At 33.1% G+C, this 27,672-nt stretch overlaps 3 protein-coding genes across 3 annotated transcripts; 1 reads left to right on the top strand and 2 right to left on the bottom strand.

Moving 5' to 3' along the window:
- Positions 1-8,717: 8,717 nt before the first annotated feature.
- Positions 8,718-15,769, top strand: LOC123894881 (plasma membrane ATPase 4-like). The gene is made up of 15 exons (XM_045944975.1): positions 8,718-9,128; positions 10,119-10,475; positions 11,387-12,148; positions 12,325-12,447; positions 12,533-12,637; positions 12,736-12,880; positions 12,975-13,139; positions 13,251-13,489; positions 13,576-13,608; positions 13,711-13,792; positions 13,883-14,043; positions 14,131-14,304; positions 14,710-14,892; positions 15,010-15,191; positions 15,310-15,769. Exons 1-15 carry the CDS (start codon positions 9,081-9,083, stop codon positions 15,404-15,406), a joined length of 2,856 nt encoding a protein of 951 aa, XP_045800931.1. The 5' UTR covers positions 8,718-9,080; the 3' UTR covers positions 15,407-15,769.
- A 323-nt stretch (positions 15,770-16,092) lies between these two features.
- Positions 16,093-20,783, bottom strand: LOC123894183 (F-box/FBD/LRR-repeat protein At4g26340-like). Its single transcript, XM_045944100.1, has 9 exons — positions 20,022-20,783; positions 19,776-19,934; positions 19,568-19,686; positions 19,204-19,237; positions 18,561-18,614; positions 18,221-18,289; positions 16,448-16,546; positions 16,229-16,354; positions 16,093-16,152 (listed from the first exon to the last, which is right to left on the bottom strand). Exons 1-9 carry the CDS (start codon positions 20,781-20,783, stop codon positions 16,093-16,095), a joined length of 1,482 nt encoding a protein of 493 aa, XP_045800056.1.
- Positions 20,784-23,298: 2,515 nt separating this feature from the next.
- LOC123894182 lies at positions 23,299-24,272 on the bottom strand. The gene is made up of 2 exons (XM_045944099.1): positions 23,421-24,272; positions 23,299-23,310 (listed from the first exon to the last, which is right to left on the bottom strand). The coding sequence occupies exons 1-2, from the start codon at positions 24,270-24,272 to the stop codon at positions 23,299-23,301; spliced, it is 864 nt and encodes a 287-aa protein (XP_045800055.1).
- Positions 24,273-27,672: the final 3,400 nt, after the last annotated feature.

Below are 27,672 nucleotides of genomic sequence, written 5' to 3'. Positions count from 1 at the left end.
ATCAATTTTCTTTGACCATTTTTCTGTTATATTTTATAATAAAAAATTAAAAATTTAATTAAGAATATTTAGGAGATAATTTAGTAAATTTGATAGTAATTAACTTTATTGTATTATTATTATATTATTATTACTAATAGTTAATCGTATATTTTTTTTTATGAAAATATTGTTTATGTTTCTATTTTTATATTCCTAATTTTATGTATATACATCTTTTTTTTTTTCAATAATTTTTGGGCGAGAGTAGTACTAGGATGGGTGACCTCCTGGGAAGTCCTTATGTTGCACCTCTTTTTTCGATTTTTTTTATCTCGTTTAATTTTCACCGTGTTATAAATTTTATCGTTCAATTTTTGGGGAGATTAATGAAAAATATTGTGATGAATTTGAAATAACTTTGACTATTTTTATTTAAATTATCATAAAAATTATTTTTAAAAATATAAGGAGCAATTCTTTCACCAAATTGATGAAATAAGTCTTTTCCCAAGAAAATTAGGCCGAGTAATAAAACAACCGTCCACCTGATGCTGGTGATTATGACGATGGTTGTATCAATCAGATAGATCATCATGTTTCCGATCACAAGATTAGCAATCAACACTCCAATATTTCTTTTTGTGGTTTCCTTTCAACTAAACATACAACTTTTCTTTCTGTGATGTTCTCCTCATTCATGGCCAACAGGCTTACATTCAACAGATGGACAATTAATCTAGTTTTGCATTTTGTTTAGTGTCTGTCCTGTATATCCTTGTTGGTGGCGTTGCATCTTAAAAAAGTCTTTTGAGACTTATCAACTAGGCAATTATCATGGGATTCAAGTTCTCATAGAGTTGATTATATAAACTGCACTACACATTATATAGTTATAAATCTAACCATTCACGTTTAGTAAATTTTATTTTACTGTTTTATCATTTTAAAAGGTTGGAGGAATAAATTGAAGTCAACATATAATGGGTGAGTGAGTGGAATACATGCCATCTGTAATTTATTTGTATGTTCTTCCCTCACTCACAAATCACAATAAACAACATTTTTGCTAAAAGATAAGTAAAGTTTTTGTCAAAGATTATTTCACTCAATAATCAACTTTGAATTTTTTCAAATAATTCAATTTTAGGCGAAACTCATTAATCCCATAAGCACTTTGATTTTTTTTCCTCTTGTTACAAATACAATAGTTCCAAAGCAAACAAATAATTATTATTTATAAGCTTTCTCTTCTCCTTCGTTTTAAAAATACTCTCCAAATAAGGTAATAGTATCTGAAAATTTCTCAAATAAGGTGATCTATAATTAAAATTTAGATGAACTGAAAATACATGTAAGTTCACCTAAAAAGACATGGTACTCACAAAATAACAAGAAGTAATCAACATTTCACAAAACATACAAGAGAAGTAGAATGATGACCACAATGGTGAAATTGGATACGTACAGGGACGGATTCAAAGGGGGGCAGACAGTGGTCAAGGCCCCCCCTCCCCCTCATATATGTATATAATATTATATATTATTAAGTTTGAACTCAACTTTCTATTTACAACACTAGTTTAGTACTATACATACATAAAATAATATTATATAATATGATAAAAATACTCATAAAAAAATTATATATATATGGGGAGAGCAAACAGTGATTTCTTCTTTGTATTGAAATTATAAAAATATTTTCAAATCTGTTTATTATTAGTAATGTTTTGGACAAATTGATTAATACAAAACTTATTTGAGGAGCAAACTAACAAACAAAAAATAAATTTGAGGTTTGAGAATCAAAATAACTAAAAAAAAATATGTTTAAGAGTCAAAATAATTGTTCTTATTTTCGCCCCCCGTATAGTAAGTTTCTGGATCCGTCCCTGAATACGTATCATACCATAATGGATGGTTTAAACAATAAAACAAAAGGATTGCTCTGAAATAAGTAAGGTATGTCCTAGAATAGTACAACGATATGTTTGCACATGAATGTATAATTTTGTAAGTCATTTTCATATGTACGGTAATTTCAGAATTATAATCAATTAGATGCCCAATATAAGAGGTCTTAATAAAAACGTACTAGTACTAATCTTCACCTTTCATCCCCACCACTATCAAGAACAAAAGTCCAACTCAAATAGAACTCCCTATTTTATCTACCACTTTATAATTTTAATCGTATTTCAACCTCTTTGGTGATCTTTATGAATTGCCAAACATTTAATTTAAATCAATAGTATAACAATATGGTGTCACACATTTAGAAGATAATTGTGTTCCTTGGACAAAAATTAGATCTTTGACCATAGCGTATAGAAGAATATCTGTTGAGAGATGTCAAATCTTTAAATAAATCTTTGTATCTCGAAAGATTAGTCTCTAACTTCTGCATGATGACAACCCTAAAAATATATTACTGCATAGAATTATAAAGACAAATTATAAATGCATGGTTTTTTTTCCTCAACAATTTTTTAGACATATTTATTGTTTATTTAATTTGTTTTTTATGAATATTATATGCTTTGAGTTTTTTTTTTTGTTGTGCCTAAGAATGTTTCTTCCCACTCTTTCTGTCTCTCTCATTGTCACACTCACACCAACATGCATTTGATAAGATTCTTATGGGATAGCATATAACAAAAAGTGATGTCTTCATTCACAAGCAAATGGTCCTTTGAATTCTCTTTACGGTGCTAGGACAATTTTTGTATACAACTCTCACATGGCACATAAACCACACACATACACGAGACTCCTTTCAATTTAATTTCTTTTTCTAGAAATTATTTAGGCATGTTAATGGAAAGCTAGCCACTTCGAGGGGCAACTTAATTTCATAATCCAACAACAAACATGTCATTTTTTTTTCTTTCTTTTTCAATTTGTCAAATTTTAAGTATTTGGACTCTCTAGAGCTAATCTTGTGACCACTATCTCACTCACGAACTTCATCATCTAAATTGTCTTTTGGGTTTTCAAGGGACATGTCCTACCACTATTTTCTCGTGAGAAATCTAACCATCCAAGTATCCAACTTCGTGTTATTAAAGCTAACCACAAAAATGTTGTGTTTCTTGAAAGGTAAATATTTTTTTTAAAAAATGTGATTAATTCTTTTTTTTTTTTTGAACAAGAAAAATGTGATTAATAAGATTAAGTAAAATGTATAAAGTATTGTTGATTGAAATCGAAGTCTCTTGAAAAATGTCTCACAATATTATCTAATATTGTAAAAGAAGAACGAGGACAATGCTATATAGATTTGTTCTAATTCTTCGTTACAAGATGTATTAGCTGAAAACATTTTAAGTTACGTTAAAAAAAACATTTAAGTTAGCATTTTAACTTTTTTTTTCTTTTTTTATTATACACTTAACATAGAATGTTGTGAGATATAATTCATATATTTATTTTGAAAAGTGTTGGTGTAACGAGATTTGAGAGTTATAAAAATTTTCATTTAGTAATTTTATTCAATATATTGTTACTTTATTCTAGTTTGAGTGGTGGAATATGACAATACTAATAGATAGCATCGCAACAGTAGTAAAGAAGAAAAAAGAACTTTTAGATATTTTTTAGATATGGTTGATTAAGAGAAGTTTCCTCAAATCCATGATTCCCATAAAAATTGATGGTAATTAGAAGAGTGAATCATATTGATCTTTGAAATTTTAGAGATTGAACAATATATTCCTTTAATTCATAAAATAAAAAATGAATCATATTATTATTCACTAGTAATTCAAAGTTATCACAAAAATGCAAAATGCCCTTGCAACTTGAGGTTGGAAAGTCTATATACTCCTCAATATTATGTTCTATTTATGTGTTTCTCAATCAAATAAATCAACTATATGTGGTGATTTTATTTAGATGCCAAATGCTTGGAAAAGAAACATTTCTCTAAATAATTCCTTACCTTTGAAAGTGAAAGGTGGTGCACTACCACTATTCACTTGGGGATACATACATTCCTCCTCACCAAGACAACAATGATTTTGCAAACCCAATCCATACCATATATGCCTTATGTAAGGCTTTTATGAAGAATCTTTGCTCCACTTGGTTTGGTTCTCATCACTAGAAAATAAATAAATAAATAAATAAAAACATTTGATTTTTGGTTAGTGTGCCTAAAAACATGGGAGAATTCCTATAAGACTAATCAAACTTTTTGGTAGCAATAATAATTATTCTAATGGCATCTCTTATCTTAGCCTTTCTTTCCATTTTCTTTTGCTATTCAACTTTATACTCATGGTGTGTCTATTGCCTATTTGTTTTGGTAGGTCAAAAAAAGAGAGTAATGTTTAATTTATAAAATTATTTAAGTTAATATTCATAATTTTGTAATTTTTAGCTGTTGTAATTTCAATAAACTAATTATTAAAAAATTTAATATTTTAAAGCAACTTTTTTATTTAATATCAAATTCTTTTCTTTCATAATTTAATATTTTTAAGATGAATCAATAATTTATTTAATATCAGCAATTTTTTTATTTAATATAAAATTTTAATATTTTAAATTGTATTTTATAGAAATGAATCAGTAATTATTTTCTTATCATATTTATTTGGTTTCTAACACAACTCATATTTAACATAAATAACTAAAAAGGCAAAATAAAATTTCAAAATTAACTGATCATATTTTGACGTCTCACCAAATACCAAATTAAAATAAAATATTACACTTGACCAAAAGAAAAAAATAAAATAAAACATTAACCTGTTATCCTATCATTTTTTTATCCTAACCACACCAAAAAAGTCCAAAAATATTGAGATATGCCATTTTTGTCCAATGCTAACCCTTGGTTGTATGAGAACTCTATTATATATGCAGAGTTCAAAAGATCATGCATAACAATGTTGTGTTTGCATAAATTTACGAATATTGTTTTTAAGACAATTGGTTTCACGATTCAATTAAAAATGGTAACGGTATGGTGCAACTTGTTCGCCGTGTGCCTTTCATTTATATTTAATTATTTTATAATTATTAATGAGTATATTATCGAGGAAACCATATATTTTTGTTTTGAAGCACAAATGCTTATTTTTATTTCCAATTTTCCGTGAGGCATGGGACACAGTGAATTAAGCCAAATGGAAACGAAAGGTTCTTAGTGACAATTTAATTTGGAATCATACAACTACTTTAATTTGGGTCAACACATTATGTATCCAAACCGAATCAATGTTTTTTGGTAAATATCTTATTCTCTACTACTCTTTTAAAAGTTCTTAATTCCCAAAGTATATAATTTCCTCAATGGTTCAAATAATATACTAGCAATACTTTTTTCTAAATAAGCAAAAAATAAAATAAAATCTAACTAGTGCCCATAGTACTATCTAACAAGTTCCACACAATGTGGGGATAAGCTAACACTATTTTCTAGTTTTTAGATATAAAGTTTTTTTTAAAAAAAATTGAATTTAGTTTTGAATCTACTTATTGCATTTCTTTGTACACTTGTATGGATTTGTTACCAAATTCTAAAAGGATTTTTTTAAGCCTCATGACTGGTTTGAAGACGATTAATCAGAAGGACACCAATTATACTATCTACTAACAGGAGGTCAATTTATAGTCGAAGTTTGGCTCTGTATGGACTGATCTAATTTGACACCGGAATTATTCGAACATGAGACTAAGACTATGAAAATAGCACACTTTAAAGTCTCAAAACTTCACTAGATTTCCAATTCTAAAAGGGTTTTCATAAAGATAAATGTTTTCCACAAACTAATTAGAATTAGAATATCTAATTAATACTCCCTCCATCATAAAATATATGGGAAAATTGGTTAAACAAAATTATGTATTTAGTCCAAATTTTTAACCAAATACATCAATTTTCTTTAACTAATTTTTCTTTATATTTTGGGACGGAGGAAGTACTAGCTAGAAGATAGTACTTGAGTTTTGAAATAATTAATTGGTCACATTTAATTAGTAGTTCCATTTTGACTTTCACTTTTTTTACCCATCATCATCAACTTGTATTTCTCTTCTATTCTTTCCTTGTTTCCGTATCCATCTTTAACATATATACATAAAAATATACTATTCATTTTGTTGTCACGTTCTCCCGATTTAAAGGTAACATATGAAATGTCACCATCGAATTGGTGCCTACATTCTAGAGCCATTATTAATGAAGGAAGCAAATTGATGATTGTACATGAACAAAACATTTTATATATAGCAATATTTAGTTGGTTTAGTGGTGATTGACGCTGAGCTTGGTAGGGAAGACTATGGTTCGATTCCCCGCAACTGCAATCAGGAGGGGCTGAAATCATTTGATGTCAGAACTGACCCCGAACCACCTCAAACTAAACAAACAAACAAAAAAACATTTTATTGTGTTTTTTTACGGGATTAAGATTTAGTATATAGTAGGTTATCGCACAGTTTTTAGTCTAGATCATTAATTATAGACCGAACAGTATATATTAATGCAGTTATAAAACCTTTTATAATGATTTCGACAATATATTATAGATCAGACAATCTTAATACAATACTTCGTAAAATCTGTGTTAAAATGCACATTAGAGAATCTGTTTCGTTTTTTACGAGGAAATTGAATAGAAGAAGAAAAGCATATATAATGGTCCAAAATTTGTTATTTGCTTCAATAACACAAGAAGAATCAATACTGTAAAAAAAAAAAAAAACACAAGAAGAATCAAAATCAAGGCAAAATATAATGCAGTTTTGGATTGTATGGTATAAAGCAAATTTGAATATACATTATTAATTTCTAATAACCTTCCTTAGAAGAACTTACTTATGCATATGAAGCTCAAAAATAGCACCAACAATGCAAAACGCAAAGAGGAATCACAACAAGCTGTTTATATTCCACTTTTAGGCCCCAAAACTTGTTACATTGAAATAGTATTTTTGCACCTTGCGTATATGTATTTCCAGCATAAAATTTATGTGCCAATTTGGGAATATTAGGACCCATGATTACTATCTTCATATATAGCTTTTTTTCTTTTTCATTTATAAGTATAAAATATTTAATTAGAATCTCAACGGAGAAGAGATTTCATTTTCTTTGTTTTAGCTATAAGTATAAAATATTGGTCTTGTGAACACTTTTTTTTTTTTTTTTTTTTATTTTTATTTTCAATCTTTAAAATTTGTGTTTTCTTTTGGTTTACAATGTTGTCGTACCATCGATGAAGATCGAACCTAAGATCTCATGTATACTATCCAAGCTCCTCACTAGATCAAATTTGTGCTGATTTTAGTGGTTAACAATGAACTATTACATGAACTATATGTGCATTTTTTAGACACAATGAAAATGTTACTTAAAATTTAAAAATAATTACTTTTATAAAAATGTCATCCCTAACTGCTAGCATTTTATATTCTCTCCATTATAATGGTCCATCAATTTCAAGAACTTCAAGTCTTATTAGCAAGTTAAAATGAACACATATTTTATAAAAATGAATATTATAAAATGTTTTCAAAATTAAACAAAACCTTAATTTTTTGCATTCTCACAGTCACTCTATCTCTCTACTCAATTAGAGATAGTATCTTTAATCTCTTTGAGTTTACTTTGATTTGAGTTGTTAATACTAATAACGAAATGAGAAAAATGTATATGGGCAGACAGTGTAAACTAATTTTACACCATCAAATCATCAATCAATATCAATCATGTATTCTGCCAAATCATCCCACTATACCCCACTATAATTGTATGACATGAAAAAATATTTGATTCCTATTGGATGTCAGTGTAAAATTAATTTACACCGACAAAACATATATATTAAACTCTAACGAAATTATCATAAAAAACAAAAGAGTATTAATTAAGTGGCTATACATATCATCTATTTTGCCATTCAAAAATAAAAAATTAACGTTGCTATACTTTTTTTACTCTATAGTCTCTATATATAGTCTATACTAATACTAATACAATCCTTTAATTGTTTTATAATCTTAACAATGCATGGGCAAATATAGTAATAATAGTAAGATAAGTTTAATAATTTGGTACGTAAGAAAGATTGGAAAGGAAAGTAACAAGAAAAGTGAATTGAATCAAATAACAAAAATGAACGTGATAAGAAAAAGAGAAATTTAAGTTGTACAAGTTGAAAACAAAAGTGGAAAGGAAGAAAAGAGACGCATTAGAAGAGAATCCTAACCTTAATATCATAACATTATCTGAATTGGTCCAAGCGGTAAGAGTTTTAGTCCTCTTAAACATGTGGTCGATTCCTAATCCATGCATACGAAGAAAATTCGATTGGGAGGAGAGAGCCCACCTTATGTACCCCACAGGTTCCCCGACAAAGATTAGTCATCATTAACAGCGATGAAAACTTCGTAAGATCCAGATCCGCTGCAATAAATTTTAACTCAATTTTTTACTGTTTTAAATTACAACTACTGATTTTAGATCGAACCACTGTGATTAAGCTGTCCCTGATAAATTTCAACTAATGATTCAAATCGGATGACCGATACTATTACTGCATTAAACGCAGTTACCGCCTAATCCTATTCCTGAAAATGTTAATGAAGGAAATGTACCACAACATGGAATTCCAATTTTATGATGAATAATAGTTTGTGAAGTGAAAGAACAAATTGTGAGAAAAAGTGTTGGGTATGTGGAACCCCACCACCTTCAAAAACGAAACGCATAAGCCATACACCTCATTGATTCTTACCTACAAAATTTAGGTACCATACCTGGACCGGTTATTACTTTATTTCTTATTATTTGTCACACTCACACATGATCATATCACATCATGTACATGCATGCATATATACATTGCATAGCACATAATTTGCATTGCATACATGGAACATATTAGGAGTATATATACACCACCTTATAACTCAAAATAACCGCTGCATCACTCTTTCTTCAATTCAATTCAATTTTCACATTAAACCAAAAATATATATGACTCTGTATCATCACCCTTCACTTCATAATAATTAGTTTCTTTCTTTAAGATCTCGACTCATTCTGTTTCATAATTTGAGTACGCTAGGTGCAGTAATTTTTCAACATGGGAGGTATCAGTCTCGAGGAGATCAAGAATGAGAACGTTGATTTGGTATATTACATATTATTATTTCTTTAATTTCTTCATCTTTTTCTTTTTCTATCTTTAATTTCTGCAAATGCAAACTGAGTAATTTGTGTTTTCTGATGTAACGTTTGAATATGATTAATCTAAATTACATTAACAAAAATTTGATGAGATTAAGTATTAACAAGATAAAGATTTTTGTGCGTCAACAGAAATTCCTTTCAAGTTACTACTGCTAACCAGCCTACCACGCTAACTAACTTTTTGCATTCACCAATCTTATTTACTTTAGCCACTCATGATGTGACACTGTATTTACATAGATTTTTATTTTTTAAATTTTAATATTAGGTGTCTTCGTGAGCTTAGCTCAGATGATAGAGACATCAGTATTTTATATGTAGAAGTCAGAGTTCTAATCTGAACACTCAACTTATTCACCTAAAAACAAAGCGGGATTTCTAGTCACTAGACTACTGACAAAAAATAATAATTTAATATTAGGTATTTTATTATTATATTTATTTGAAAAGATGTAGGTATAATTATTATTGATAACAATAATTTTTTTATTATATTTTTCATGATTTTTAATTTATTCTAAATATTTTGTCAAAACTTGCACGATCACTTTTTTATTTTATAAAAAATTCCTCTATCTCATTAAAAGCATCTCATTTTCGTTTTATGTTTATTTCAAAATAAATGTCACTATAATATGAATGCAATATTTATTATTTGTGTTCACTTAGATATCTTATTTATTGAATTTCACTCAATCAAAATACTACATGTTATATGAAATGATAAAAGTATTGTTAGGCTATGTTGTTATCCAACTCGGTCTATACTTTCTGAGAAATCATGGTGGAAGTAATATTTTTAAAATTGGATCGAATTGTTATCCAACTTGTGTTTGATTTTTAAAATATGAACTGCTACAGTAGTAACATAAATTCAAGTTTTTCACAACTAAGTAGTAACAAAAAAAAAACATTGAATTAACGTTTTCAGGAACGAATTCCAGTAGAGGAAGTGTTTGAGCAGCTGAAATGTTCAAAAGCTGGTTTATCCTCTGACGAAGGAGCCAACCGTCTTCAAGTTTTTGGTCCAAACAAATTGGAAGAGAAAAGAGAGAGCAAATTTCTAAAGTTTTTAGGATTTATGTGGAACCCTTTATCATGGGTTATGGAAGCTGCTGCTATTATGGCCATTGCTTTGGCTAATGGCAGTGGTAGACCTCCTGATTGGCAGGATTTTGTTGGTATTATTTCTCTTTTGGTTATCAACTCTACTATCAGTTTCATTGAAGAAAATAATGCTGGTAATGCTGCTGCTGCTCTTATGGCTGGTTTAGCTCCCAAGACAAGGGTATGTATATATATTCTAAAATCTATTATTATTATTATTACTATTTCAAGTTTTCGAGTGAATGAATATATTCATTTAACCCGCATGAGATGGCCTAATGGTGTAGGCTTGAGATTCAAGGCCTCAGGTTTGAATCCTCCTGGTGTCACTTCTTATGTTGGGCCATACGGAGCAAAAACTATGACTTTAAATAGGGTCTTCACTAGTGGGCAGTGGGATTGGTTTAGTCTTGAAATTATAAAGATAGGTTAATCTAGTCATTTTATAAAATTTGTCAACACAATTTTGTAGGTTTCAAGCTAGTTTTGATGCTGCAAAAAACTATTTTAGTTGATGTGTGTCGATTATTGGTTTTGATGAATGTTTACTAAATAAATATTTTGATGAAGGGACTTAGTTGATTGATATTTTTTAATTTAAGGGACTAATTTGATATTTTGCAAATTTGTGGGACTAAATTGACCGATCCTTATAATTTTGCATGCACTTTATGGGGAGTAAATACACAAATTGGTCCATGAAATAGTAAGATTGGATCGATCTAGTCCTTCGTGTTATTGATATTCCAAAATGATCTCTGGAATTGCAAAATTTTAATCAAATGCGTCACTCTGTTGATATTTGTACGTAGGGACTAGAATGATATTAAGCTGATAATATCTCATGGATGAATTTGAAATTAAGTGAATCATGTTAAGGATGCATTTGATGATAGATCAGGAGAGACAGATTTTATTAACATTTTACAATTCTAGAACCATTTAGAAATATTAATAATGTGGGAGACTAGAATGATACAACCCTATAGTTTTAAGGACCAACCTGAATATTTACTGATTGTTTAGGGCTCTATATCTTTCTTTTTTTTATTAATTGATTTTAATTCACCTTTCTTGTTACAAAACTTGTAGGTTCTCAGAGATGGTCGATGGAGTGAAGAAGATGCAGCAATTTTAGTCCCAGGTGACATAATTAGCATTAAATTAGGAGATATCATTCCTGCTGATGCTCGTCTCCTTGAGGGTGATGCTTTGAGTGTTGATCAGTCTGCTTTAACCGGAGAATCTCTTCCAGCGACAAAGAATCCCTCAGATGAAGTGTTTTCTGGTTCAACTGTTAAGAAAGGTGAGATTGAAGCAGTTGTTATTGCTACTGGAGTGCACACATTTTTCGGTAAAGCTGCTCACCTTGTTGACAGCACCAACCAAGTTGGTCACTTTCAGAAAGTCCTAACAGCAATTGGTAATTTCTGCATTTGCTCAATTGCTGTTGGAATATTGATCGAGCTCGTTGTCATGTATCCAATACAACACCGAAAGTATAGAGACGGAATTGACAATCTTTTAGTTCTATTGATCGGAGGAATTCCAATTGCTATGCCAACTGTTTTGTCTGTTACTATGGCTATTGGTTCTCATAGGCTTTCTCAGCAAGGTGCAATTACTAAGAGAATGACAGCTATTGAGGAAATGGCAGGCATGGATGTTCTCTGCAGTGACAAAACTGGGACTCTGACCTTAAATAAGTTGTCTGTTGATAAAAACTTGATTGAGGTTTTTGCTAAGGGTGTAGAGAAGGATTATGTTATCCTTCTTGCAGCAAGGGCTTCAAGGACTGAGAATCAAGATGCCATAGATGCTGCAATTGTTGGGATGCTTGCTGATCCAAAGGAGGTAAAGACATATACCAAAAAGCTCTATTGTTCTTGTGATAGTTGTTTTCTTTTTATCAGATGGAATTGAACTCGATACCTTGAAGTTTACAACACTCACACACTACGCATCAACCACCTGCGATAGACTTCGGTGGTCTATCTTTCTAATAGTGAATTTTACTATGAATTGCACAGGCACGAGCTGGTGTCAGGGAGGTTCATTTTCTCCCATTCAATCCTGTAGACAAGAGAACTGCTTTAACTTACATTGACTCTGATGGAAATTGGCATCGATCAAGTAAAGGTGCTCCTGAGCAGGTAAAATATGTTTTTTGTTGGCAGTGACACCACCGAATGACTATGTTCGTGAAGATGACTAATTGATATGTTTTTCCTGGTTTAGATATTGAACCTCTGCAACTGCAAAGAGGATGTCAGGAAAAAAGCTCATTCAGTAATTGACAAGTTTGCCGAGCGTGGACTCCGTTCTTTGGGTGTTGCTAGACAGGTATAGAAATTTGATATTAATGTTAGAATTTCTAGTTTATTAGGCTTATTTGAACACCCTTCATTTGTTGATGCTATTGAATGGTTTGTTTATAACAGGAAATACCTGAGAAAAATAAAGATAGCCCTGGTGCACCATGGCAGTTTGTTGGTCTGTTACCACTATTTGATCCTCCTAGGCATGATAGTGCTGAAACCATCACAAGAGCTCTGAACCTTGGTGTGAATGTTAAGATGATTACCGGTAAGATTTGAGGTTCTTCCTTTTTTGTAGTTCATATTTCATTTCATAAATGAAATCATGCAGCTTAAACATTGTGGATTTCTCATTTCTCTAGGTGATCAACTTGCCATTGCCAAGGAAACTGGCCGAAGGCTTGGAATGGGAACAAACATGTATCCATCTTCTTCATTGCTCGGTCAAAGTAAGGATGCTGCTGTTGCAGCTCTTCCAGTTGATGAGTTGATTGAGAAGGCTGATGGATTTGCTGGAGTGTTTCCTGGTAGGTCCTTCATAATGGTTATTATTATGATGATAACATCATCAATTTCAATTTGTTATAAATTCTTTCAAACATGTTAATAACTTTTTTCCTCTTTCTATGACATGGTAGAACACAAATACGAGATCGTAAAGAAGCTGCAAGATAGGAAACATATATGTGGAATGACAGGTGATGGTGTCAATGACGCTCCTGCATTAAAGAGAGCAGATATTGGAATTGCTGTTGCTGATGCTACTGATGCTGCTAGAGGGGCTTCTGATATTGTCCTTACCGAGCCTGGTCTTAGTGTCATTATTAGTGCAGTGCTCACAAGCAGGGCAATTTTCCAAAGGATGAAGAACTATACTGTTAGTTTCCATGCTTGCTTGATTTAATTGCTTGACTTCATTTCAAATTCTTTAGCATTCTAAACACAGAATATTGATTATTGCAGATCTATGCTGTGTCAATTACCATTCGTATTGTGGTAAGTGCAAAAAACGGTTATTTCATAAGAAAATGTTAACTTCTTATCCGTACTTATATAATGGTTCATGCAATTCATTTGCTCTATTCTTCATTTTGCCAGTTTGGTTTCATGTTCATTGCCTTGATCTGGAAGTTTGATTTTGCACCCTTCATGGTGTTGATTATCGCCATACTAAATGATGGTGAGATAATATCTGATTGACCTTCATATTGTTTACGTCAAATATTTTGTGAAAATGTCAATTTAACTTCCTTCACCTTTATGCTACTAGGTACCATTATGACAATATCGAAGGATAGAGTGGTACCATCTCCACAACCAGACAGTTGGAAACTGAGAGAGATATTTGCAACTGGTGTTGTGCTAGGTAGCTACATGGCACTAATGACAGTAGTGTTTTTCTGGCTCATGAAGGATACCGATTTCTTCTCGGTAATAATTTATATTCTATAGTTCCCTCGAAACTATCACTTAGTAGTAGCAAAAAATTAAGATCTATGAACACTACTACTATTTCAGGACAAGTTTGGTGTGCGGTCTATCAGACACAGCCCGGATGAAATGATGGCAGCCCTCTACCTACAAGTCAGTATTATAAGCCAAGCATTAATTTTTGTCACCAGGTCTCGTAGCTGGTCCTTTGTTGAAAGACCCGGTCTTCTCCTATTGGGTGCTTTTATGATTGCTCAGCTGGTAATCCTCAACCTCTTACTTTCCTGTCATTATGGTGTATGTAAATTTGCTTCTAGCTCTTATGATTTTACGATCAAAGCAGTGTCTTTGTTTTATCAATAACTGAGTGTCGATGATCACATGCATTTGTCCCTCATTCTTGATAATCATACACTTGTTACTCATTTCCTCTCCACAACCACCACTAAAAAAATGTACACTGCATCTCTAACTAGTAACTAAACTAAGATTTGGAAACACAATTGTGGGAAATGGAACTCAGTCAATACTTATGTTGCCTTAGGAAGAAATAGTTATTGGCATAATACAAGAGCAAGCGAGTATAAATTAGAATCTAGGATCTGCTTTATCAGCTGGTAACATAAATTATTGATTAATTGTAATAACTTGTTGCACAATTTACAGGTTGCAACTTTTATAGCAGTATATGCTAATTGGAGCTTTGCGAGAATTAAAGGAATGGGATGGGGTTGGGCTGGTGTAATATGGGTGTACAGTATAGTGACATATATCCCTCTTGATATACTCAAATTTGTAATCCGCTATGTTCTAAGTGGCAAAGCTTGGGATAATCTTTTGGAGAACAAGGTAATTGCTCCTTCCAACTGAGTCCTGAACGTAGTATTATATTATTTTTAGTTGCATCGTTGATCTTAATCCAGAAATTTCATGATTCAAAATCTATTTTATCCTTTCTAACTACAGACTGCCTTCACAACGAAGAAAGACTATGGCAAAGAAGAGAGAGAAGCACAGTGGGCAACTGCTCAGAGAACTCTTCATGGTCTTCAGTCACCTGACACAACCAACCTTTTCAATGACAAGAATAGCTACAGGGAGCTTTCTGAGATTGCTGAGCAAGCGAAGAGACGCGCTGAAGTTGCACGGTAAGTCATCGAGACCGTGTCTGAAAGGATTCAAAAAGCAGTATATATAATATTGATGATAATAGAATAAATTTATATATATCCTAGTGTCTAAGAATTTTTTTTAAATTGTTCACAGGCTTAGGGAGCTTCATACTCTAAAGGGTCACGTTGAATCAGTCGTGAAGCTTAAGGGACTTGACATTGATACTATGCAACAACATTATACTGTTTAAGGAGCTTGAACAATTTCGTAGAAGAACAGGGTTATGTATGTGCTTGTCCAAGAAGCAAAAACAACAAATGCAATGGTGAAGACTTAAGTTAATCATGTGTCTTTAGATTAGGATGAAGGGTCCTTTTGTGAAAAATTGAATGGTTACTCCTCTATGCCAGTAGCTAGAAGAGATATACTATTCTCTTAGGTACCAAATAACATGGTTGATAGGATTTACTTGCGTCTTATTTTTGGGAATGTTAGTGACTAAAGGTCACGTAAAAGCTTTATATATTTTTTTAGCTGAACAAAAGTCAATATTTCGACCTTGACTACTAATGTCGTTCGATAATGAATGAATGCAATCTTTAGGTCTCTTTTACCTGCTTTCATGTCCAGCTTAAATAAAGTGAGATGGTGAGAAATGTGTTTAGTTACTGCAATCAGAGTTTTAAATAAAGGTATGCAATCTTGAGGTTTTGTTCCATTTAAAAGCTGTACTACGTTTAGAAAGAGTGAAAAGAAAACAAAGAAAAAGTTTATAACCAGATACTACGTTTACTCTGGATGAGAGAAATTTGATGGAGAAAAGTATCTATATCTTCCATACTAAGGGTATCCTATAGCAGAAACTTCAATGTTTATTCAAGTTATAATTTTCACTTATCAATCACATGTTTTATAGCATTGTTTTCCATACTACGCTCAACTTGGTACATAAGATACAGCATATGGCATTATTGTGAAATACAAAAATAACCAAATCTGAAATGAAGAATGAAAATACAACTTCAAACTGAATAGCACAAAGTTTTTGTGAGGAGGAAGAAAAGACACTCACAGAAGAGGAATCAAGTTTTTGTGAGGAATTCCTCGCATCGTCTTCAGAGCTTCCTTCGGGTGAGGTAGTGATATATGAGAATCTTAGTTCCAAATCATCTATTAAATTATCACTATCCTTATTAAACTGCAAACCAAAATAGCAGTATTCATGATCAACTATTTCTTGTCAGCTTATATAACTCTGATACAGTTTAAAGAACAGTGTTGAATTTCTTACAGTATCTGCCTGAAGATCATCAACATCAGTATTTGGAGCCACTATTGTACTCTGTACATTGCATTTCTGGAGGGTATTCACGTTGGACTTGAAGTGTGACTGTACAAATACAAAAATTGGACAGTAAGACAGATGCTAATACTGCAGAATGCGAAAAGACTCCGAGTTCATAAAAAATTTCAGTTTTCTAACTTTATGATTACTGGATGGCCATTTAGTAATGTGATCACATGCATATCTCCCTCAAGCAATTCAATCTTTCAAAAAACATTAACAGGAGCTTCTTGGACAGAGAGGTTAAGGAATACAGAATAATATTACTCTTCATAAAATCACCTTATTTAAAGAATAAAGTATCAAACAGTCTGAAGTTTCAAAATATCAAGTGATTCTTATATGTGTACTTCAGGTGGTTAATGAGCTTAAGTGAAGGTCAATCAATCGGGAGTACCCGAGTTCAAACTCTGGCTAGAACAATCAACGATCAGCCAGACTTTGCTTATCAATTGGCCAAAATCCGGATTACCAAGGGCCCTTTCATTACGAACCGGATCAGGCAGCTTGGAAAACTTTTCACTATTTTCAAAAATGTATTCTCTCTAGTTTCCTTTCATCTTTTCTCTATCACAGTTATAAAGGAAAATTCATAATCAAATGGCATTTCATCTACTCACATACAAAGTAACAACTGAAATTGAAAATGTTAGAAAGTAAATGGGTCCTTACTTTGAGTGAAAAATGTCGATTCCTGCTTTAATAAACTTCTCTATCCGAAGACTCATCGACTGTTTTATGGGCAGAAGATAAAAAGAAAAAATAAAGAAATGGATAACTCTTTCTAATGATTCTGATTATTTTATCCTGTTTAGGGACTTTAACCTTTCTCCTGTGATAGAACTAGCTTGAATGAATTCACAAATTGTTTTTGATTTCTATAACTTAACTCTTCTCAATTGTAGGTGGATAATAATACAACTGCGCGCGTGCAGCAACGGGGTGGACAAGCCATAGAAATTGACAGGACACACTCTAAAGCACCAGGAAGAATACAATAAGAAAACTGAGGAGGATAATCACTCCAAATCTTATGTAAATCATCTAAAGAAGCTCCTTGTTTGGCTAACCAATCAACACCTTCATTTTCTTCTTCTTAAAAGTGTGTTCTATGTATAGACCTAATTGTAATGAATTTCTAAATCATATCCTTAAAATAAGAAACCAAAACTAACAAATCTAAAAATTGTTCTAAACAAATATATAAATTATATAATATCTTATTTTAAATCTCAAATATAGTTAAATCTTATACTCCTATCCATACCTCCACCGTTGCATGCAAACGCTACACATTACGAAACCAATCAAACTCAGAAGGAATGAAAGAATTACAAATATCTGCCGTGACCAAATTGGATAAACTTTTAACTTGTTTCTCTCTACGTGAACAAGGCGACTTTATGCACAAACAGTTTGTTACCAAATCATGTAGAATAGGGGTCAGATAAAAGCTTCCAAAGATCATCATAATATAAGAAAGTGATCCGTTGCAAATGAAGGACTTTGAGCGAGGGAAGATCAACGTATGTGATTTTACGCAATTTTATGCCAGTTAATTTGAGGACAGACAAGGTTTTGGTAGTAAGAACAAAAGAAGGCAATGTCATTATGGAGTAATTTGAGTTGCATAGATCGATACCAAGGCTTTCAACTCGGTGTTGAATTACGGTATAAACAAGAAGGTGGATTGAGTGGAGAATTCAAGGCATTCATAACTTGATTAATGGATAAATCAAGGGAAGCCTTAGAGGAGACTGATTCATCAGAACAGAAAGCAAGGAATGCCTACAAAAGGCACAGCCAAACAATAAGCAGATACAACGAGAAATTGAGAATAACAAAAACAGTACAGAATACATATATAGTGTGGAAATGCAACAGCAGTAAATTCTGAATATGATATCCAGCATATTATTAAATATAGGCTCCCGAGTTCCAAGATAATATTAAATATGACGGCCAACTAATGACTAAACCTTGAACATTGTACTGTTGGGGAACTTTCATATGTGTGAGAGGAACAGATGCTTTCGTGTTTTAGGGGTCACCTACTCACCTGTAAGCATCCATTCCACGGCCATTGAAACATAAGGGAGTTGTTCTTGCCCATCTTCAGAAAAAGATGAAAGACAGTTCTCTTGAAATTGAGTCATTGTTTCCCAAGCAACTCTATCAAATGGCATTTTTTTGGAACCTATGACAAACATCTTTGAGGCTCTTTCTGCAAGTTACTTAGACTGCTCATAAAAGACAACCTTGGCGTAGCACCTAATCTTACCTTCTGCTTTGGTCAAGATTTTAGACAGATAGCGATGTTCCTTGGGAGGCAAGCTGATACAGCAATAGTGTTGGTTGCATATGTAGTAATTATTACATGGTTATCTCGTAAAGAAGGAAATTCCTTAATATCCACAGAAATACAAATGCATTCCTTCCAGACTAATTTACATGACTAGAAAACTACCCAACTCAAATAGTTCAATCATTCTCTCCCCTCCGCCCCCCAACTGCCTTTTAAATTTTCATAAACAAAATTAAGCATAGCTTGCAATTCTTTTACCTTAGTCCAACAAAACAAAAAGACAAGTCAATCTAATACGCTTTGGAATTAAATGTCACCGCAAGGAACAAGTCTTCCGGGTACAATTGTTATTCTAGAGCATAAATCCATCTTTGTACATACATTCTCTACTATTAACCTTATGTGCAACTTCTTCAACATATCCTATACACCTACAATCACACTTCATTGCCAGCAAATTATAACAATATTGAGAAATAATTGACAAAACACTCTCAAGATTAAGAAATAATTTCTAAAAATTAAAAGCTATTGGAGTTATTACAAGGTTTGTGGTAAGCTTAAAGCTGCTATTGCAGCAAGCTCTAACAACCATTATCATTCAAATTAATAAAGTTTTACATGTGGTTGAAATCATTGGGCACAAAGATAATTCCTTTAACATTTGGAACTTTGTATCCTTGTCTATGGATTTGGAACTCTGAATTGTCATAGTGCTTAGTACTCTTGAATTTTGCATTATATATTTTGCAAATTGAAACCCGCAGTTGAAGCGGCTATAATTTCTAATTGTGCATGTTGTAAGATGAGATGAAAGGCATTCTGGAACGGTTCTTGGTTCCCTCCATTCTCCACAATTGTAATATGGAATTGTATCAACCTGACAAAGATGTACAGTTGAATTTTTAAAAAATATATAAAAAGTACAATAACTTAAAAAAAAGAAAAAGAAAGGGGGCAATGCCTTACATTAATCTCATCAATGATAAGAGTTTGTAGCTTGGGAGATTTTTGAAGAAGTTTTGTCAGCCAGGTCCACTTCGTAAACCCCGTTGGATAGGGTAATTTGAATGTCAGCTCCATATAGGCTAAGTTGTGAAACATGCCATTTAAACAATAGTTCCTCCACTGCATGAGTTACAAAGACATAAATTGAACATGTCACACAATTTGGCCATACAGATAAGATAGATTCATAGATAGATATATACATACCACTTGTATGCGGAGATGGTGGGCGTTACGAAGCCAATCAAGCTCAATACCAGCAGAGGAAATGTTAGCTCTGACCAAATTGGAAATGCTTAGAGCATCTCTACCGCTAGGAAGCAAAGGATTTAATCGCGAAGACTTTACGATTAAATCCTTTGCTTGGAAGTCCTCTAGAATGGGACAGCCAGAAAGAAGTTTGATGATATCTTGATAATATGTGAAACAGACAGATTCTAAGTGAAGAACTTTGAGATAGGGAAGATCAACAACAACATCATGATCCTTCTTCTTCATTATTAGTTTTACTCTCTTCAATTTGAGGACTGACAAGGTTTTGGTAGTTAGAACCAAAGTAGGCAATCTCATTATGCCGTAGCGGTCATGGTAACAGAGATCAATGCTGAGGTTTTGAACTCGTCGTGTAATTGCGGCATAAACAGCATTGTAGAAATCTTTTCTGTAGTAGAAACCGTGGTGACAACAGGTAAGGTGGAATGAATGGATTGGTAGAGTGTTATCTCGAATGGTGATGATGGAGTAGAGGAATTGACGAAAGGCGAATGCGTCTGGGAAGTATTTGTCGTCGAAGTGGAGGTTGAGCTGTGAGAACCATAGTGGTTTCCACCGTTTAGCGAGGACGCTTGTGGCAGCAGCGTCTTTAGTCGGAAGAAATGAGAGAATGTGGTAAAGAATGGAGTCAGGGAGAGAACTGATTATGTCTCTGTCTTTCCGTGAGAAGATTGAAAGCCGCAGCCGCTTAGACATTATCGGAGTGTTTGGTTCAACGGAGCGGAGGGGAGGAAATTTAATGCGGTGGAGGGAAGAGCAGAGGAGAAAAGGGGCAGTGTTTTAAAAACCGGACCGGTCATCGAACCGGCGAGGGTACTGGGTCACTGGTTCATTGGTCGAACCACTGGGTCACTGGTCGAACCGCATGACAAACCGGATTAAACCGGATTAAACCGATGGAATGAACCGGTCTCTATGATAAGACTATATAGTTATTAAACCGGTTGAATCAGATAACTCGGTCTTTAAAAAAGTATAAAAATATGAAAATTTGAAAATTTCATAAAAAGAATGCCATAAATTCTATAAAACAAGGACATATACCACTAATAATAATAAATAAATTTTTATATAAAGAATGTCATATACAAATAAATTATGTTTATAGGTTTTAAAAGAATAAATAATAATTGTATATCTTACCAAAAAAAATTGTATGTCAAATATACTTGATTTATTTTTATTTGGTTAAAAAGAAAAGTAGTCTTTTTATAATATTTTGGGCTATTAATTTACCTAGTTTTGTTGACCCAAAAGCCCAAATTAAAGCTATAACCCTAAAATTGAAATTTCATTACTCCTATTACACAACCTACTTGCACAGCCGCTCTATCTTCTCTCTTCCTCCATCTGTTACGTTTTTTCTTTCTTTTTTCTCTCTTTTCTTTGATTCTTTTCTCCTCACTATTTAGCCAGATCTTTGTTCTTTCTTTTCTTTCTTCTTTTCTCTCTCTCTCTCTGTCTTTCTTTCATCTTACTGATTTTTTTTTTCTTCTTTCAAACATGCCTAATATTGATTTTGTTAGCCAAGGTTAGACCTTTTCGGTGATTGATCTATGGATTTCAGTTCATGGGATGATATTGTTACTTTCTTCTTGGAATATTCAAATGGGTTAATAATTTTGAGCAAGCATTTGTTTCTTTTCTATTGTTATTAGTTTTGCCCTATCCAATGTTACTTCTTGTTATGCTTTGGATATCAAGTGAAATTTGTTTCGTTTCAAAACAATTTCATCCGTTCTGCTTGTTGTTTACCGTAACAAAAAAAAACGTACAAAAGAAAGAAAAAAAATAGAAAGAAAGGAAAAAAAAAAACTTAAAAAAAAAAAGCATAAAAAAAATTTAAAAAATCTGCCTGCAAATAAACCGGCCGGTTCAAAAAACCGCCGGTTCACCGGTTTTTCCGGTTTCCACCGGTTCATTCCGGTTTCCACCGGTTCATTAGCATGTCCGGTCCAACAATCAGACCAGACCGGTTTGCCTCCGGTTTCCGGTTCAACCGGTTCGACCGGCCGGTCCGGTCCGGTTTTTAAAACACTGAAAAGGGGAGAGATTTTGGTTTAAAAGGAAAGCGGAGATGAAATGAGAGAGATTTCAATGATTTGTTCAGAAAGGGAGAGGGAGAGATTCTAAAACTGATTCACTTTTTTTTACGAAGCCTTGTAATGTTTAACCTTATATATATATATATCTTTTTTTTTTATTAACCTTGTAATCTTATACGTATATCTTTTTGTTTTTTTTTTTTGATTAGCTTGAGAGCTAAAGCCATGTATTTTTTTTTTTTTTGACGAAGCCAGGTAATATATATCTATCTATTAAATATAAGAATTTCTCAAATAGTATTCCCTCCACTAAATCTAATACTCCCTCCGGTCTTTTTTATAAGGAACAATTTGGAAAAAAAATTTGGTCCTTTTTATAAGAAACAATCATTAAATTTATTCTTACAATTCCATTTTTACCCTTATTAAATTGTATCCATTCCAAAGTTATGCATTAATTAGAGTGATATATTCCCTACGGATAAATTAATACACCAAGGTTAGTTTTGGAATATATTGTAAAATTTTAGAATTTTTATTAAGAAAGATAAGGTTTCTTGGTATGTGTGTTTTACTCTACTGAAAATATATACATAAAAAATAGGAACAAAATAAATGTGAATCTATCTATAAAAATTGGAAATAAAAAGTTTATAGCAAGTTTAACGACAAAAAAACGTTTAGCAAAAAATAACTACTAACAATATATTAAATTACGTAATTTGTTCTCACCAATTTTAATAATCTTCTAAATTTTGTACCCTTAAATGTAATTTTACTCGAATAATAATTTTCAGTTGATGAAACACTATTCGAAATTTTTTACTACTGAGCTTGGCATTATTGTTGAGTTGTGTCGAAGTTTATTAAATTTGATTCAGAATTGTAAAGTCAGTCATATTAGAAGACAAGTCAACCGAGTAACTCTTTTTAGTTCACTAGACAAAAAAAAAACATCATCTTTATTTGAATTTTCCTCAATTTTATTAATAAAAAACATCTTTATTTTGTTTTCATTTGGCTAGTTTCACTTCTATTTTAATTTTAACAATGTTAGAGTTAAATAATTGAATATCTTTTTTTTATATAAGCAATTGAATAAAGAGAATTGAGGTGACATTGTTTACAAAATAAGTAACTTCTCATTTTATTTGAATATTATGACATTAATCAAATAACTGTTAATACAAGGAGGAATAGATTCAAAAAGACAGCGACTAGGCCTAGAGTATGTCGCCCTTGCTAAGGTGTGAGCGACCATATTCGTTTGTCGCTTTACAAACTTTACCTCAAAGTTGGGAACTAAAGATAACAAAGAGCGAATATTAGAAATTAAGGGACTAAAAGTAGAGTATCCTTGTTGCCTAGAAGAGATGGCATCAATAAGGATTTGTGAATCACTTTCAAAAATCACATGAGTAAATCCCCTTTGTATAGCTTCACTAATAGCTTCCTTCATTGCCACCGCCTCTCCTTCAATTGTGTTCAGCCTTCCAAGAATGACATTTGATCCAGCCAACAAGAATCTACCTTGATTGTCCCTGAAGCACCAACCAGAACCTGTTGCATTAGTTGTACCTAAGAAACTAGCGTCTACGTTGCATTTCAAGTAGCTATATCTTGGGGGCTGCTGTTGCTCATTAACGTGAGCAACATGCTGTTGTTGACCTGCCTTATTTGTTGTTACAACCTGCCCATTAACCTGTATCCAGTCCTCCCACATGCTCATTGCTTGCAAACCTGCTTGTCTAGCGGAAATTCTGGTTTCATGCCACACAAAGTTGTTTCTATTTTGCCATAAAACCCACATTAACAATGCCATTTTACCAGCCACTTCCTTACTTTCTCTGCAACAAATATCAAAGATCAGCTCTTGAATGTTGTTACAGCTTTGCAACCTTGGTGTCAGAATCTGTTCCAACCCCATGACACTCCATGCTTCCCTACTACCTTCACATTCCACTAACAAATGCCACTCCTCCTCCGGTACTTGTGAGCATAGAGGACATTCCTCTTGACATTGAACAAAATGGTTTCTTAGGCGAGTCCGTGTCGGTAAGCAATCCTTACAAATTCTCGACAACAGGTGTTTTGCTTTTGGTGGACTCACATTTGCGGAATACTCCAGTGTATGAGTCATTTATTACGATAACACAGTGATGATAATTGAATTTGAATCCTGTTGGATATTGTATATTGGGCCTAGAATTATGCAAGCCCAATATCAAGTGTTTGTACTTTAAGCCCAATGCTTGTATATGGCACATTGCCTATATAAAGTATGTGTGGTGATCATTAGTAATCAATGAGAAAGATCCCTTAATCATAACAAGTGGTATCATCACCAAAGATCCAAGGACCTAGTGGTGGTTTTGCAAAACCACCATCAAAAAGTTTGTTACAACCGTTTTCAAAGTGTTTCTTCTTCAGTTTTTCACCGATCTTGCAGCCTCATTCTGCATCTTTCTGCAAATTCATCAGTTCTTTATCTTTCTTGCGCATCAAGCATGACAGAGAATTCAGATTTTCTGAAACCTTCAATCCCTAGGTTTGATGGATTTTACGATCACTGGGCAATGTTGATGGAAAACCTGCTGAGATCAAAGGAGTATTGGTCATTGATAGAGGATGGAGTTACAATTGCGCCTGCAAATGCAACAGAAGAGCAAGTCAAAGCTGCAGCTGCAAGCAAGATTACTGATATGAAGGTAAAGAATTACCTGTTTCAATCTATTGATCGTGCCATTTTAGAAACAATTCTTGCCAAAGATACTGCAAAGGATATTTGGGAGTCAATGAGATTGAAGTATAAGGGATCAACAAAGGTGAAGAGAGCTCAGCTTCAAGTTTCTCGCAGAGAATTTGAGGTAATTGAGATGGGTGAAAGTGAAACTGTGACTGAGTATTTTGCAAGAATCATGGCAATTGCGAACAAGATGACTTCTCAAGGTGAAAGAATGGAGCAAGCAACCATTGTTGATAAAATCTTGAGGTCTATGCCAGAGAAATTCAACTATGTCACTTGTTCAATAGAAGAGTCCAATGATGTGACTACAATGTCTCTAGATGCACTTCAATCCAGCCTGATAGTGCATGAGCAAAAGATGAAAAGCAAGAAAGTGGTGAACCATGATGAACAAGCTCTCACAGTCTCTGGTGCAGGGAGAGGGAGAGGAAGGAATGGTTCATCAAGAGGGCGTGGCAGAGGAAGAATAAGCAAAGAAACTGTTGAATGTTACAAGTGTCATCAGTTAGGCCACTACAAGAATGAATGTCCTACTTGGGAGGAAGCAAAATATGCTGAAGCAGACTATGAAGAAGAGTTTCTTCTTATGACAGGCAAAGATTGTGAGGAATTTGAGACTGAAAGATGGTATCTTGATTCAGGTTGCAGCAACCATATGGTTGGCAACAAGAATTGGCTCTATGAATTTGATGGAAATTATAGAGACACTGTGAAACTTGGAGATGATTCAAAGATGAATGTGGTAGGCAAGGGAAATATCAAGCTAAGAATCAATGGTAGGGTACATGTTATAACTGAAGTGTACTATATTCCAGGCCTAAAGACCAACCTTCTAAGCATTGGTCAAATTCAACAGAAGAATGTCACAATCATCTTCAAGAATGATACCTGCAAGATCTTTCATGATGACAAGGGTTTGCTGTTCACCTCACAGATGTCAGGTAACAGGATGTACACTTTGACTGCTACAGTTATCTCACCCAAATGCTTAACAGTTTCAAAAGAGGATTGGTCACAGTTATGGCATGATAGATATGCACATTTGAGTGTTAAAGGCCTAAATGTGCTAGCTAAAAAGAATATGGTAGATGGATTACCAGTATTGAAAGAAATTGAGTACAAGTGTGAAGATTGCTTGACTGGCAAGCAACACAGAGAAGTCATTCCTAAGCAAGCTGTGTGGAGGGCAAATGAGAGGTTGGAGCTGGTACACTCTGACATATGTGGTCCCATAAACCCTACAAGCAATGGAGGCAACAGGTACTTCATTACTTTCACAGATGATTTCTCAAGGAAGACTTGGATTTATTTTTTGAAAGAAAAGTCTAGTGCATTAGATACTTTCAAAACATTTAAAGTGCTAGTTGAAAAAGAATCAGGTTGTGCTATCCAATGTCTGAGAACTGATAGAGGTGGTGAATATGTCTCCACTGCTTTCAATGATTTTTGTAGCAATCAAGGCATCAAAAGACAATTAACTGCTGCTTACACTCCACAGCAAAATGGAGTTTCTGAAAGAAAAAATAGAACATTGATGAATATGGTTAGAAGCATGCTAGCTGGTAAGAAAGTACCTAAAGTTTTTTGGCCTGAAGCTGTGAAATGGGCTACTTATGTCATGAATAGAAGCCCTACCCTATCTGTTAAAAACATGACTCCTCAGGAAGCTTGGAGTGGGAAGAAGCCTAATGTGCAGCACTTTAGGGTTTTTGGGTGCTTGGCATTTGTTCATGTACCAGACAGTCAGAGGATTAAGCTGGATAACAAGAGTGTTAAATGCATACATCTTGGAATAAGTGATGAATCCAAAGCCTACAAATTGTATGATCCAGAGAAAAAGAAAATTCTAGTCAGCAGAGATGTAATTTTTGAAGTAAAGAAAGGGTGGGATTGGAACAAATTAGAAGACAAGAGACATAGTGAGTTTGTTGATGAGCCTGAAGAAGAGAATAGTGAATCAGTCAATGATTTAGACAACAATGTAGAAGATGGTGGAAGTGATTCAGATGCAAGTCTCCCTTCAAACCCTATTCAAACTCCAAATGACTCTGAAGATGATGATCTTGATGTGCAAGCCTCAACTTCATTGGGTCCAAGAAATAGAAGACCACCAGTTAGTCACAATGACTATGTATCTGGTAGTGAGTTAGATAATGATGATCTGCACAACTTGGCTACTTATACACAAGCTGAAGATCCAAAGACATATGCAGAAGCTGAGAAACAAGGTGTGTGGAGAACTGCAATGGATCAGGAGATGGAGTCCATTAAAAGTAATAACACTTGGGAATTGACAACCCTACCTGCAGGATCCAATGCAATTGGAGTCAAATGGATTTTCAAGACTAAGTACAATGAAAAGGGTGAAATTGAGAAGCATAAAGCTAGACTGGTTGCTAAGGGATATACTCAGAAACATGGAATAGATTACAATGAGGTTTTTGCTCCTGTAGCTAGATGGGATACTATAAGAACAATTCTTGCTCTTGCTGCAAAAGAGAGCTGGAATGTGTTTCAATTGGATGTAAAAAGTGCTTTTTTACATGGTGATTTAGCTGAAGACATCTATGTTGAGCAACCTCTTGGATATCAGAAGGGAAATAAGAATAGTGTGTATAAATTGAAGAAGGCCCTCTATGGTTTGAAACAGGCTCCAAGAGCATGGTACAGCAAAATTGAAGGGTACTTCAATGATGAGAAGTTTGAAAAATGTCCTCATGAACATACTTTATTTGTGAAGTATGATAGAACTGGTAAGATTCTGATTGTTAGCTTATATGTTGATGATTTGATA

The sequence above is a fragment of the Trifolium pratense genome, linkage group LG7 (genome assembly GCF_020283565.1).
Source record: "Trifolium pratense cultivar HEN17-A07 linkage group LG7, ARS_RC_1.1, whole genome shotgun sequence".
Taxonomy (NCBI): Eukaryota; Viridiplantae; Streptophyta; class Magnoliopsida; order Fabales; family Fabaceae; genus Trifolium; species Trifolium pratense.
Note: the sequence above shows the minus strand (reverse complement) of the source record. Positions and strands in the feature narration are given on the sequence as shown.

What these genes read in the sequence shown, in the direction of transcription:
- LOC123894881 (XM_045944975.1), top strand. Translation starts at nt 9,081, where the DNA reads ATGGGAGGTATCAGTCTCGAGGAGATCAAGAATGAGAACGTTGATTTG. An exon ending in GAATGTTAAGATGATTACCG is followed by an intron (nt 12,881 to 12,974) that starts GTAAGATTTGAG and finishes TCATTTCTCTAG; the next exon opens with GTGATCAACTTGCCATTGCC. An exon ending in ATTTGCTGGAGTGTTTCCTG is followed by an intron (nt 13,140 to 13,250) that starts GTAGGTCCTTCA and finishes ATGACATGGTAG; the next exon opens with AACACAAATACGAGATCGTA.
- LOC123894183 (XM_045944100.1), bottom strand. Translation starts at nt 20,783, where the DNA reads ATGTCTAAGCGGCTGCGGCTTTCAATCTTCTCACGGAAAGACAGAGAC. An exon ending in TTGAAGAAGTTGCACATAAG is followed by an intron (nt 18,615 to 19,203) that starts GTTAATAGTAGA and finishes CTTTTTCTGAAG; the next exon opens with ATGGGCAAGAACAACTCCCT. An exon ending in ATGATCTTCAGGCAGATACT is followed by an intron (nt 16,355 to 16,447) that starts GTAAGAAATTCA and finishes TTTGGTTTGCAG; the next exon opens with TTTAATAAGGATAGTGATAA.
- LOC123894182 (XM_045944099.1), bottom strand. Translation starts at nt 24,272, where the DNA reads ATGACTCATACACTGGAGTATTCCGCAAATGTGAGTCCACCAAAAGCA.